Genomic DNA, 14,099 nt, shown 5'->3' with positions numbered 1-14,099 from the left:
AGTCAGTAAGTTAAGTAAGCATTAAACACTCTTGTATACAGCCATAATGATCACTCTGGAAGCAGCTTTGGGTTCCAGCTTAACTTTTACTGAGGAGTGACAGAAATAGAAAATATTAAGTTCTGAGTACTTACAATTCATTTTACACCCTTAGCACTATTACATTTGTACCATTCAGCTTCCAGTTAATATAGTCCAGGGGTCAGGAACCTTTTTGGCTGAGAGAGCCATGAACCCCACATATTTTAAAATGTAATTCCGTGAGAGCCATACTAACTACAACTTCCCACGCTCCTGACTCTCCTAAGACCTACCAAATTAATTTACTACAACCCCTACTCTCCTGATGCCCCCAAGACCTGCCAAATTAATTTACTACAACCCCCCATCCTCCTAACCCCCCCCCCCCAAGACCTGCCAAAAGTCCCTGGTGATCTAGTGGGGGTCCAGGGCTCGCAGACAAATCTTTAATAAAAAAAAAAGTAAAAATCTAACACATCTAATGGCCGTCGATGCCATTTTGATTACTGGCAGCCGACGGCCCTTTGCCCTTACTATGTCACAGGGGCTACCGCCGCCATTGGTCGACCCCAGTGACATAGTAAAGGCCGTCGGCGCCATTTTGACTACTGGCAGCCGACAGCCCAAGTCCAGGAGATCGCTCCCGGACCCCCGCTGGACCACCAGGGACTTTTGGCAGGTCTTGGGGGGGGGGGGGGGGGGTCAGGAGGGTGGGGGTTGTAGTAAATTAATTTTGGAGGTCTTGAGGGGCGTCAGGAGGGTGGGGGATTTTGTTAGATTTTTACTTTTTTATTAAAGATTTGTCTGTGAGCCATAGATTCCTGACCCCTGATATAGTCTGTTACTGAGCTCAAATGCTATGTTCTATTCATGATCTGTGTAGGAGCTTCCTCTATTACAGTCTAAGGTGGCATCCACCAACTTCTGAAAGTCCCATATTTCATCCAGATGTCCAGTCGCTTATTACTGCACTTGTGGTACTAGCCTGGCACCTCCTTACTCCTCTCTCCACCCTCTTGATAATGTGAATGTGGTTAACACCGGATGGATAGAAAAATAGAAATGACAGCAGCCAAAGACCAAATGATCCCTCCAGAAAGCCCATGGCAGCACCTGCCACACCATAGAGATCACTCCTCCGCTGATCAGTTTCTCAGACTGTAAAAGTCAGGGCCCTTGTTTATTGCTGAATCCAATTCCCCCTTATCTCTTGCTGGTGAAGCTGAGGCTTATCAGTTAAAGGTAGTAACAGCCGCACCAGCAAGTTACCCCCCATGCTGCTTTGTTTCCCCAGACTGTAAAAGTCGGGGTCCTTGGTGGTTGCTCTCTGAATCCAATTCCCTTTTTCCTCTTTGGATGCCACAGATCTTCCCCCCTCCTCTCTCCAGGAATGAACCCAGGCTCATTCCTCCACCAGGACTAATGCTATTCCACCCCTGCTCTCTAGGTGAGAGACACCAATCCGCGTGCTATGGGACGCAGGTAGGTGGGTAAAATTAAAAGCCTTAGGAAAAGGGTGGAAAAACTCTTTCCTCCACAAGGTTTGGTGAAGGCACCCTTTCTTCCTTTTGTTGTCCTTCCCCTGAGTACACTAAGAAAATCCGCGTGAGCATGGTGCCCCTAAGAGGAATAACAAACAGTCCACCCCTGAGGATGGGGGTAGGAGTTTTTATATAATGTGAGAGCTCACTCACGGGGGAGCGAAACCCCACAACTATCCCTACTTCTATTCCCCTCATTCACTGGGATAATCCTCCTAGTGGAAACCCAGAGGGTTCTCTACTCATGAATTAACGATCCCTCTCTCATATAGCTCATGCATCTTCATGGTGGATATCCTGAAAAGCAGAGTGGCCTATCTCTGCCGTAAGAAATAAAGGAGCCAGGGAAACTCTTACTGCCGTTTGATCCCTTCTGCCTCCTACCTGCTGCAAACTTAACATTTTGCACTTAGAGGTAGTTCTGCTTCAGTCACACTATACAACGGGTTTGCTTGTATCAGGACATATCACAAATATTATTACAACTCATTCAAAGCCTGGCAGTATTCAGTTGGGTTTTTTTTTTTAAATTGGTCATAAATTATGCTAAAAGGTCAGCCACTTAAATACAATGAAGGTAAACAGTTTTATCTAAGGTTGGGACTGTTCACTACTATGGAAATGCGGGGCGTAAGAATTTGAAATAAAAGGAGATCATAAAGAGTCCTGGTAGCAAACAGACCACAGTGTACCATCAGATTAACAAACAAATCATCCATCTCCTGCATTGCACGTCTCTGCATGAGCAGTGTCAGGTGACCTCTCTCGTCACTGTTAGGAGTAACTTTTCTCTTTAGCAGTTTCTGGGTCAGATTTGTGCTGTTTGAAGAGCCGCTGGTAAGATTCCAACTCCTCCTGGGTTATGGATGCTTTCAGAGTGGTCAGTGATCTCACAAAATGCTCCTGCTGCACCATAGTGGCCTCCAGGCCATTCTCTTGTAATGCCAATAAAGCTGCCTGTAAAAGAAGGAAGGTCAGAGCTATCATCGGTTCAGGGGATGAGGTGCATTTGAGGAAGCCTTTCTGTTGTGAAACAGATCTCAAAATACTTATGTTAATAAGGAGAAAGTTTGAAAGAAACAGATTGGAGACTATGTGGCAAAAAAGGCTGAACATGGTTTCTTCCTATGCCAGTGATTCTCAACTCCAGGCCCACTGAATTTTCCAAACACTCATGAGACGGAAGAGGTGCCTGCCCTTAAAATCCAACTAGCCAAAGGCACTAGCTGGAGAACCACTGCATGCAGCCAGCACAAAGCAAAAATGCACCTTAAAAAATAAACACAGACTTATTTTCCTTCTCCCAGGTATTGTATGTTAACTCCTAACTCTCAGCTGCAGAATATAACCAGGAAGAATGCAATTTTCAAAAGTGTGCTAAGTCTGTGGGTATTTTCCCTGTGAAAATCCCTCATAGAGCTTTGCATCTGCTTTTTCTACAGATATGTTTTCCAGCCCAGACTATGCACATTGCCTCTCCCCGTCCGAGGGCATCAAGGACCACACCGAGGCCTGACTTTTAGTATAATCAACATCTCGCAAATAAATCAGTCTTACTTTAATTAGTTACTGTATGCACACACACACTTGGGGGTATATTTTCCACAGTGTGCACGTGCGTCCATGTGCGCGCGTTTTCCGGTGCACACACCTAGGCGCAGTGATTTTCTAACATGCGCGCACCGGGCTGGGAGGGAACTTCCCTACCCCCTACCTAGATTCCCTCCCTCTTCCCCTCCCCACCCCACCCCTAAAACCCTACCTTTTATTTTTTTTCCTTTGTTTCACTACTTCCTTCAGCTCCAGCTGCCAGTGTGCGAGTCTGAGACAGCGAACAATGGCGCTGTCCCGGCCCGCCCCTCCGCCATGCCCCTTCCCACCCAGAAAACGCCCCCGCACTTATTCACTTACCGGCGTTTACGCACGTAGCCGGGCCTCTTCGAAAACTCGCCTGGCGCGCGCAAAGCCCGGCCACGTGAGTAAATGCCGGAATTTACACAGTTAGGGCTTTGAAAATCCACCCTTTAGGGCCTAAAGTTTTAAATATCTTTTTCTCATTGTGTGTCTATAGGGAAAATGCACCACAGCACAGCAGGAGATACCCACAGCAGGCCCTTAGGTCCTCGCTGTGGGTATCTCCCAGTATTTGCTGCCATAGGTTCACTGCATTTTACATGGCTTGGCTCAATGCCAGTTTTCTGCCTAGCTAATTGCATAACAGCCTTATTAATTGCATAACAGCTATTAGTTGCATCAGTGGCATGGGATCTTCTTGGTGTTTGGGTAATGCCAGGTTCTTGTGACCTGGTTTGGCCTCTGTTGGAAACAGGACGCTGGGCTTGATGGACCCTTGGTCTGACCCAGCAGGGCAATTTCTTATGTTCTTACCTCTTTACAGAGATTTTCCAGATCAGCTCCAGAGAATAGATTTGTTTCAGCTGCTAAGCTTTCCAAGCACACATGAGAATCAGTGGGAATCTTTGTAGTACAGAGTTTCAGTATAGCCAGTCTTGCCTGTGAAGAAGCAAACAAAGCAGGAGCAAAAAATAAAATCTGAGCAACAAAAAAAAAAAAAAAAAAAGTCATTGCAGGCTGTGTGCTTGCCCCTTGCTGGCTGGCCAGTGTGTGCTGGGGAGCGATGCAGCCTTTCCCTGAGAGCTGGCGCTTTGATATCACACCCAGCCAGAGCTCTCCTGCAAGGCAACGTGCTGAACACACACACAGCCCAACTCTTGTAAATTCCATGGAATCAGACACAAAAGGAAATGGTGACCTGAGCCACTTGCTAAGAATAATTTTCAGTCTGAATATTAATACAGTTTGCCACTAAAGAAACATCACGTCACACTGTATGGAAAGAGGCAATTCACAAATCCAAGAACAACTAACTGGGGCTCAAAAGATTTTGGTCTCTGCTTTAGCTAGGTGGAAAGGGCCAGGGTCAGGACCTGTGGCAAGCGGCTGAAACTCAGTCCCAGGTCTGGAGAACGGCCCACTCTGCTCTGTTAAATGCTCAGTCAAGAGTCTGTGCGCTCACCCTTGTCTGGCACAGAATAATCTGCATGACATCACGGCTGACTGACAACCAATCTTTTGATAGGTAACGTAACATCTGATTTAGCTGAAAGTTTATTACAGCCAAGAAAAATAAAGAGAAAAGGTTTAAGATACACAGTTTCATTAAGAACTAGGGGCTTGTATACCCCTGCTCACATACAGCAGTTTTGTTCACCTGTTCATCTGGAGGGGGAATGTAGATTATTTTGTCTAATCTTCCGGGACGTAGCAAGGCATCATCCAACATGTCCGGTCTGTTTGTCGCAGCCACTATCAGAACATCTTTGTTACAAACTTCTTGGTATTCAAGCTAATGGAGGCAATACACATAGAAAGTAGCATGAGGACCATGATCTGGGATCAGGCTACTGCATATTATATTACAGCTCAAAACATTGTTGGGAGGCTGGGCTCCCTGCAAGCCTCTCTTCACTGGTGCACAGATTCAGAGTTGGAGATAAGATAGGCAGGATGCAGCAAGATCCAACATAATGAGCATCTGAAGTGGAAGTGAACTGCAAGCACATCAGTCTTAGGATTTATATGAATCAAGGGAAAGAAAATTAAACCCAGCGACCCAGGGCTATCAAAATACACAGCAGCAAATTAAAACAGGGCCATTATGGAGAAGGGTATGATACAGAATCTCAAAACCGGCTGCTGAAGATGATGGAGAATGATAAGTTTGTTAGCAATATGGCTTGTTGTCAGACCTGGATTTCTGCACAGGCAAACACTAGGCCTGTCACCCTGAAGGCCTCCAATCACAACCCTGTCCCCTTTCCTCTTGCTGGTCCTCTGATTTTTTTTTTTTTTGCCATTGCTTGCCTGGCCCTGCTGCAATCTCAGATCTCCAGCTAGTGCTGCTGTTCTGACCAAGGCAGGGACCGAGTCGGCCCTCCCAGACCCCAGAGTGGACAAGGCTGCCACGGTGCCTGTGAGTGCAGGGCTGTGAGCTGACTCAGTCCTTGCGCACACGCTGAATTGTTTGAACAGCAGCACCGGCTGGAGATCTCAGGTCAGTGGGGGGGAAAAAGAATCAGTTCCCAGAGAGAAAGATCTACTAGGGGGTAGGGGGAGGGGCCTTCAGAAAACCAGAGGTCCAGAGGGGAGTGGGGGCAGCACAGCACCTGCAGAGGACAAAGTCTATCACAGATTTGTTGTGCTTTGTGTGTGACTGAAATGAAAGTTTAGGAAAAAATTTCAGAGCAACAGTGGAATTAGCACAGGTTTTCAAAACATACATTTCCAAAGGAATTCTTGTGGCTGCTTCAGTAGCACCAGCAGAGACCATGTGGACCCACCATGTAGATGAGGTACCATACAATTTGTAACTTCAGCCTAAACTGTTGTGTGCTTTTTCAAAGAACTTTTTTCTTTCCCCTCGATATAATGCAGTTAAAGAATTAAGATTTTTTTTTTTTAAATCTGCAACTAGGCTAGCTTGTTATTGGATTTTGTGCCAGTATCCTGTCGCTGAGATCACCCTTGTCTTAAAGAAGACGAAGGCAGGATGATGCGCTTTAGATCCTCTGCTGTCAGTCTTGGAAACGGATTTTGGTATACGTTGTAAACTCATCCCTGGAGTATGATGTAATCTCCCCCCCCAAAGAAGAGTGAAGCAGGGAAGAATGAAACCTGTTCTTAAAAAAAAAAAAAAGTAGTTTAGATTCTTCTCTACTTTCTCACTATTATCCTGATTCAAACTTGCCCTTTGAGGGGAGAAGGCAAGATCCACACAACTGTTGGAATATTTGGATGAAGCTTTTCTTACCCATCCCTATCACTGGGGTTCCATTAAGGGCATGGGACTGAGGTAGTCTTGGCATCCATTACTAACAACATCTGGATGGCAGCTGACAGAAGCAAGGATTTTATTTGTGTATTCCTTGACCTGTAGATTGCAGTTTTTGGTTAACTCCGCTATGGGCGATGGGGATAGGGAGGAGTAGAGCCTCTTCTTCCTAACAGAACCTAAATAGTATTATTGGGGTGTGTGTGTATACAGGTGTAGGGGGCAGAATGCAGTCTGACCCTATGGTATTAGATTGTGGTGTCCCTTGGGATTATGTTTTCTCTCCCCTCCTTTTTAATGTCTACCTGAGCTCTACTGTGCTAGTTGTAATGGAACACGAGGTCAGGTACGACATCCAATTGTGGGTCACCCCTGCAGATGATCAGGCAGACACAGTTCTCAAATCTGAATAATTGTCTGTCCGCCGCTGCAGACTGGTCAGAGTGTAATAAAGCTCAAATAAAATCCTAAAAAGTGAGCTACTAGGGCTGGGCAAGCATGGGAGAGCTCTGTCAGTTATGCCAACTGTTCAGGGGGATGACTCTGCATGCTAAGCAGTTTGTTTGAAGTTTTGGAATTCTGCATTTAACAATTCAAGAAAAAAGTTAGTTCTGGGGCGTATGTAGCCTTTCAATTTGTGTAAAATCTGTCACATGCGACCATATCTACAGGGAAAAGATTTGACAGTATCCATGCATTAGTTTCCAATAAAGTAGATTATTGTAGTGTATTGTACCATGGCTGCAAGTGGTGCAAAATACTGCAGCTAGGCAGCCATCAGGAAAGGTTCATGATCACTAAACTCCTCTATTCTTTCAGCTGCACTGTTTAAATTCTTGGGCATTTTTTTCAGGGTTGTGCATTGGGCTCCCTCCAAATCTCTGGTCAATTTGTTAGTGGCTTATAGCCTAGCTAGGTCTCTTCATTCCTCATAACTCGCTTTATTTGCTACTCCTGGTCTGGCAAAGGTAAAGTTGATCTCTACAAGGCACAGTCTTTGCTTTTTTTTTTTTTGCATTACAACTGGAATTAAATTATCTGACTTTCTGCAAAAAACCCAAGAAAACATGGTTTTGTACAGGATAGTGTGGTAATTATGGGGCATTGTAAAACTTTACAATTGACAGGTTGTATCGCTGTGGTTGAGGGGCAGGTGGATAAAAGGAAAATATAATTATTGAGTTGGGGGACCGATGTATGTGGAACAGAAGAATTGTGCGTGCTTATTCTATTTTAATGTTGATATTGCCCTTTTCTTATGTATTTTTTCTGCATTCTGATGTTTGTACCTCCCTCAGTTTAAATTAAAAAAAAAAAAAGTATAAGTGAGAAAATGCTGAATCCATCACAGCAGCACCACCTCTCCCCCTTGTTGCTTTTTAACGCAATATGAACTCTTCCGACTATCGACCAGTACTCAGCCAATGGTACTACTGGTCGATTATCTCAGACCTGCGGATGTAATTTCCCTGTACAGGGAAGCATGGGACAGATATCCTCCCAGCATCTAATTCCTGATCTGTGACTAACATGAAGGTGGTGAGGATGATTAAGAAGGGGCAGCATTTTACATGAAGGTATCAAGAATGCTGACCAGGTCTTATTCTGTCAATTTGCACTTAAGTTTTAAAGCACATGCACCAATGATGTCCGCTTCTCCAATTTCAGACCAGGCACACTGTCCTGCTTCACGTCTGCTCTTGGAAATACCTTTTTATCCCCGTCGTACTCCTGGCCCTCTTCACACCGAGGGAGCTGATGTCCTCGTCTCTCTGTGACCTTGAGTCCCACCCCGTCCAGTTCATTCAGAAGGACAGAGAGCACCCTCTCCTGTACACCCCGGCCTGATCTGGCCCCAGACCGAGATCTCAGGATAGAATCAATCTCATCCAGAAACACGATGGCTGGGCTGCTGGCTCGCGCTTGTCGAAAAACCTGTTCAGGGTAGCAGGGGGGGGAAAAAAAAGGGGTTACATAAGATAAGTCTTATCTTATGTACTGTAAATAGTGTAATTATCAAGTCAATAGTATGTTTCTTTTTAACAATTACTTCCCCTTTAAAGATACAAGAAATCAAAAACTGCATGCGCACTTAGCAAAGTAAAGAAAGACTAAGAATATATGAAGTGCCTTGCTGGGTCAGACCAAGGTCCATCAAACCTAGCATCCCGTCTCTGACAGTGGTCAGTCTGGGTCACGAGTACCTCAGAGACCCCCCAAAAAGTAGATCAGTTTCTTGGTGCTTTCTTCCAGAGATAGTGATGGTGTTCCATGTCTACCCGACTAATAATTATTTATGGACTTTTCCTTCAGAACTTGTCCAAATTCTCTTTTAAACCCAGCTCTGCTTGTCACCTTGACCATGTCAGAGGACAGAGTAATGTTGATCCTAAATCCACAACAGTTGAATTTCCAAAACAAAACATGGGGTAAAGTAAAACCTGAAAGATTCTGATGTGACCTACACTTATTAGATGTCCTTATCAAAGCTTCTGAACACAAAATTGTACTTAACTTGTTAGAAAGTAAGTCTGGGGAAGACAAAAGCACCAAAGCTTAACAGAAATAAAAAGAGATCAGACCTGAGCCAAAATCTTCTCTGAATCTCCAACATATGGCGAAAAGAGGTCAGCGCCGCTGAGCGAGAGAAAGGAACAGTGACAGCTGCTGGCTGCAGCCCTCACTAGGGTGGTTTTGGCACATCCGGGTGGCCCATAGAGGAGAATTCCTCTCGGAGGGGTCAGTCCCATTCTAACAAAAGCCTCCGGGTACTTCATAGGCCACTCAATACTCTGCAAATACAAAGCCCAAGGAAGACACGTCCTTACTACTACATCTTGGCACAGCTTCCCTGGAGAAAATAAAAGCTTCAGACAGGAAATACACAGGGGTAGGTGAACTGCCAGGGCTGGTGGCGGAAGGTTTCTTTCTGCCGCCAATAACAGGCTCGGTAAACATCGTCCACATTTTACCTGTTGTAACTGTAGTTTAACATCTTCAAGTCCACCAATTTGCTCCCAGCTAACTGGTTTCATGTCCGCTAGTCCCACAGAGCTTCGGAAGGAGGATGGACAGATCTTTTTAAAAGCCTCGTGAAAGTCTGCCATGCTAATTGACTTGTCAACGGTACCCTGAAAGAGAAAAAGGCCAGTCAGTAGCTGAGCACTGGGGGTTTGCTATGGCCCTTGGGACTGATAAATTCGAACACCCTTTCTGCAAGGTCACGAGTGGGAGACACCTGCAGGTTTTTCATGCAGCCTATAACAAAACCATTGGTAAAGATAGCTAGCGTTCAGAACACACACAAAGACATTCTGACAACTTTCACAGATGGATCATTCTTTCCTGAGCAGAAATAAACATTTGAGGTTTCTGACAGCTTTTTATTGGTCACTCCTATCCTAAGAACTTAACAAGTTGCCATACTGGGTCAGACCATGGATCCATCAAGCCCAGCATCCTGTTTCCAACAGTGGCCAATCCAGGTTACAAGTACCTGGCAAGAACCCAAACACTAAGTAGATCCCATGCTACTGATGCCAGTAATAGCAGTGGCTATTCCCTAAGTCAGCTTGTTTAATAGCAGTTAATGGACTTCTCCAAGAACTTATCCAAATCTTTTTTAAACCCAGCTACACTAATTGCACTAACCACATCCTCTGGCAACAAATTCCAGAGCTTAACTGTGCATTGAGTGAAAGAATTTTCTCCAATTAGTTTAAATGTGCTACTTGCTAACTTCATGGAGTGCTCCCTAGTCCTTCTATTATCTGAAAGAGTAAATAACCGATTCACATTTACCCGTTCTATATCATTCTACATCCCTAAAACAACCCAGGTACTGCTGATCCAGGAGGCTCACAGATTACAAGGCCGCTTTCAACAGGACTTCTTTTGCTGAAGTCCATGAATTTTGCTCATCTCTGGTCTTACGTAGCTTGTAAACCTCCTCAGGCCGCTGAGCTGCCTATTCCATGAGTTCTTGTTAAAGCCCCTCAATTCTGCAGGCAGCCCAGTCTGGAAAGAAGTAGCCAAGTTAAGCAACTGGCTAACTGCCTGCTCCAAGTATCCCATACAATGGAGCCTTCTCAAATGCTGGCTAACGTCAACCCAAGCACCTCTCACAGACATGCTCCACCATACTCTAAATTAAGGCTTTCTAGCAAGGAAGCAAAGTGCTCTAGTGTGAAAAGCACTTGTGAAGCCATATGAACATGGGGCGTATCTGCTAGTGCCTGCTTAACTCGCTGCCCCAAGAATGCACTTCTTACAGCAATATTTTCTTAATTTGCATGGTGGCTGCAGAGCTCCGCTATATTAATAAAGGGGACTCCCATCCTCCTGTATGTCCCTCCTAACGTTTTCCAAGTTGGCCATTCTAGTGCCGTTGCTGTAGACATCTCCATTCTCTAACTCGTTAATGCCACCCAGTGAGAGGCTTAAAGTGACTCACCTAACCAGGGATCTCAATGTCACCCACAAGCCTCCCCATAAAATGGAAATGGGTGTCCTCTGCTCTCTCACCAGACAGTTGTGTAGTACAGCCTGCATCGCAGCTTCTCTGCAAAGCGCTGTGAGGTCGGCTCCGACATAGCCTGTCGTCATTTCTGCCAGCTTACTCAGCTCCACGTCCCCACCAACAGGCATGCGGGACACCAGCACTTCCAGAATAGCTCTTCTCTGTCTCAGTGTCGGTGTCCCAATAACAACCTAAAACAAACACAACAAAAGACAAAACGCAAAGATCTTCCATATCAGGAAGTTAGAAAGCACTAGGGGCTGCTCAGCCAACCAAACTGCTTGCTTGACTGGCGCACTCCCTCTTTTTATAGGGCACAACTGTTGCCATGAGCAGTAGGGGGGAGTTTTCTCTATGGCTATTTTAAAAAAAACTTGAAAACAGATAATTACAAGTGTGACATCCCAAGCTCCTTTATAATACGTTCACGTGTCTTGCAGGAGATACCTCTTATTGTATAGGGGAGTGGGCTGATGGAAACCCTTGCCCCACTCGTTTCACATTAAAACACAAAAGAATAACACTCCTATACAATAAAAAAAAGTACCTTTCCCATGATATATTCATTTACTTTACATGCACTTTCCTCGCTAAACTTTGATGCTTCAGATATTCTTTTTACATGAGGCAGAGTTCTCTCAATAAAAGCATGCTGTTTATTACTTCCCACTAGCTTACCATTACCCCAGCACTATTTCCCTCAGCAAAAAACTACATCTGCCTTACCAAATACTTCCATGCCAGAGCCCTAGGAATGGGGATCACCATGACCCATTTGAAGGCTGGAGCAGCCACTCATTGATTACTGTCTCTTTGGCACCTTTTACATTAGCAGACTAAAAGGGCCAGTGGTCTTTCTCTAAATACAATTTCTCTGTTTTGCTGTAAAATAGCAATAAATTAGTTAAAAGAAAAAAAAATACTAGTTATATAGAATTAAACTTTTAAAGATATTTTTAGAGAATAAATTACATTTCAACTTTCAAGATCCTTTTAAAGAGGCCACCAAGGTATAAGTTGCATTTATTCATTTTTAAATTAAACTAATTACTTTATTAAGACAAGTGAAACTTCAGATATAGAAACTTTTACCTCTCTGTCAAATCTACCTGGTCTCCTCAGCGCAGGGTCCAGTGCATCAGGCCTGTTTGTGGCAGCCATAACAACTATATCCTTTTCACTGCCCACTCCATCCATCAGGGTCAGCAGCTGAGCAACAATGCGGTTCTCTGGGGCATTGCTGGAATTTCCCCGTCTGGGGCAGAGTGAGTCAATCTCATCGATAAAAAGGAGAGTAGGCCCTTCGGCAGCCGCTTCTTGGGCTCGCTGGAAAACCCTGCGCAGATTTTCCTCACTTTCTCCAGGCCTCGAACCAAGTATAATGGGACCATTAATGCTAATCAAATATGCCCCTACTTCCCTTGCCACAACTTTCACAAGAAGGGTCTTGCCCACCCCCGGGGGCCCTATCAACAACACACCCCTGGGACAGGAAAGGCCCAGCTTTGTCAAGGTTTTAGGATAATGGAAGGGGAAGTCAATGATCTCTTTCAGTGAGCTACGCAAGTCATCCATGCCAGCAATGGATGGTGCTGGGCCCTGGGACACATGTCTGTATCGCTCCAAAGTGACCACTTCTTTAATCTGTATGTGTGTTTTTGCAGTTATGAAGCCGGCCTTCTTTGTTAAAGGATCTGTGTCAAAGATTTCAAGCAGAATGACTGGCGTTTCCACGGTTGAGAGCGAGACCACAAAGCAAGGTGATACGTAAACATCTCTGAGCAGTTCTTTCACTGTCTCCTGTAACATAGCTCTGTGGCTGCCTTCTTTGGCCCCAGCTGTCTTCACTACTGCTCTCACTGTGACTTTTTTTAAATTGCTGCAGGCCTGAGGATATAGGTGCCTAGAGTTCAGGCTTAGATTTTTCAGTTTGCTTCCAATTAGATCTGAACTTATACATTTCAAATCAAGCTGGATGAAGCCCTCACACAAATCTTTTCTGGGCCAGGCCGTACACAAACAGTCACTATCCTGCAAGGTAATCCGGAGAGGAGAACCGATTCGAATTCCTAACGAAGACAGGACTGAAGGTCCTAGCCGACATCTTTGTGTCCCAAAGTCTTCTGGGTCCAGGGGGAGCATTTTTAGAACTGATCCATCCATGGCTGCCAGCTCATTTCAGTCAGGACAGAAAAGGACCAATACCAGGTGAACTATATGACATCTTCTCAAAGTTCTGAAAGAAAAAAACAAACAAAAAAAACCCATCCTGAAGACAGTTTTCAAAATGATCTATCAGAGGTTTTGAAAATTGCCCACAGATGACTATCTAAATACAGGCTCCCAATAAAACTAAGCCCCTCTGTTTAGCTGCTCCAAGAATGTGGGTGTGGGTCAGGGAAGTAAACCACCAGAGTAGGCTGCGGTACTTTTCTTCCCATGTAACTTGTAGGGAATTTTCAAAGGGAAACTACTTGGGTGGCTTCCCTTTAGCACAAAAGCATCTATGCATCCTGCGGGCTTACTAAAAAAGTTTCCCCCTACTAAGTTTTCTACAACAAAGCTGAATATGCTATAATCTCTACAAAACTGCTTTGCTACATATACTTTGCAGAACTATGGCAAGAGACACTATAGGGGTTTATCCCATTTTGGGAGTGCTTACATTTAGCCGCTCAGCTGGGTAAACTTCCAAAGGCTTTGATCCTGCTGGCTAACTGCATACGCAGATGGCTCGATCCCTTTGAAAGTTAACCCCCTTATTGTCTAAAATGATTATTTTCAAACTCAGGTAGGAAAATTCTGTATAGAGCGGGTAGTGTAAAACGTATTTGCTTTTTACCCAGAATTGGTGGTCAGCGGTCCTGACTTTTCAAGACAGTTTCTGAATTAGCTCAGCTACAATCACTTGACAGGGTGAGGAGCCCCGGAAACAGAAAGCAGCGGGCACATTTGTTGTTTTCGCTGCTTACGGCTCCTGGGCATGAATGAGGATCCCAGCAAGAGAGTTGGATCAGAGCGGAAGAGCCTGGTGTCACATTTAAAGGGGACCGGGAGGAAACAATGACAAACCTTTTTTTGGTTCCCGCCGGTGGACGGGGCATATAAAACGGCGCACTCTGGCTCGACGGAAGGCGAAGTTCGTTAGTTGTAGGGGGCGGAGAGC

General features: G+C 44.9%; 1 protein-coding gene across 1 annotated transcript; it reads right to left on the bottom strand.

The window, feature by feature from the left end:
- Positions 1-2,029: 2,029 nt before the first annotated feature.
- On the bottom strand, positions 2,030-13,965 carry SPATA5L1 (spermatogenesis associated 5 like 1). The gene is made up of 9 exons (XM_029575327.1): positions 13,776-13,965; positions 12,026-13,169; positions 10,939-11,124; positions 9,387-9,545; positions 8,997-9,206; positions 8,125-8,349; positions 4,795-4,929; positions 3,951-4,076; positions 2,030-2,519 (listed from the first exon to the last, which is right to left on the bottom strand). The coding sequence occupies exons 2-9, from the start codon at positions 13,094-13,096 to the stop codon at positions 2,337-2,339; spliced, it is 2,295 nt and encodes a 764-aa protein (XP_029431187.1). The 5' UTR covers positions 13,097-13,169; positions 13,776-13,965; the 3' UTR covers positions 2,030-2,336.
- Between the last annotated feature and the right edge of the window lie 134 nt (positions 13,966-14,099).

The sequence above is a fragment of the Rhinatrema bivittatum genome, chromosome 13, assembly GCF_901001135.1.
Source record: "Rhinatrema bivittatum chromosome 13, aRhiBiv1.1, whole genome shotgun sequence".
In the NCBI taxonomy this organism is placed as follows: domain Eukaryota; kingdom Metazoa; phylum Chordata; class Amphibia; order Gymnophiona; family Rhinatrematidae; genus Rhinatrema; species Rhinatrema bivittatum.
This window is presented reverse-complemented; position numbering and strand designations above follow the sequence as displayed.

What these genes read in the sequence shown, in the direction of transcription:
- SPATA5L1 (XM_029575327.1), bottom strand. Translation starts at nt 13,096, where the DNA reads ATGGATGGATCAGTTCTAAAAATGCTCCCCCTGGACCCAGAAGACTTT. An exon ending in CAGGTAGATTTGACAGAGAG is followed by an intron (nt 11,125 to 12,025) that starts GTAAAAGTTTCT and finishes TGTTTGTTTTAG; the next exon opens with GTTGTTATTGGGACACCGAC. An exon ending in TTAAACTACAGTTACAACAG is followed by an intron (nt 9,207 to 9,386) that starts GTAAAATGTGGA and finishes TTGTATTTGCAG; the next exon opens with AGTATTGAGTGGCCTATGAA.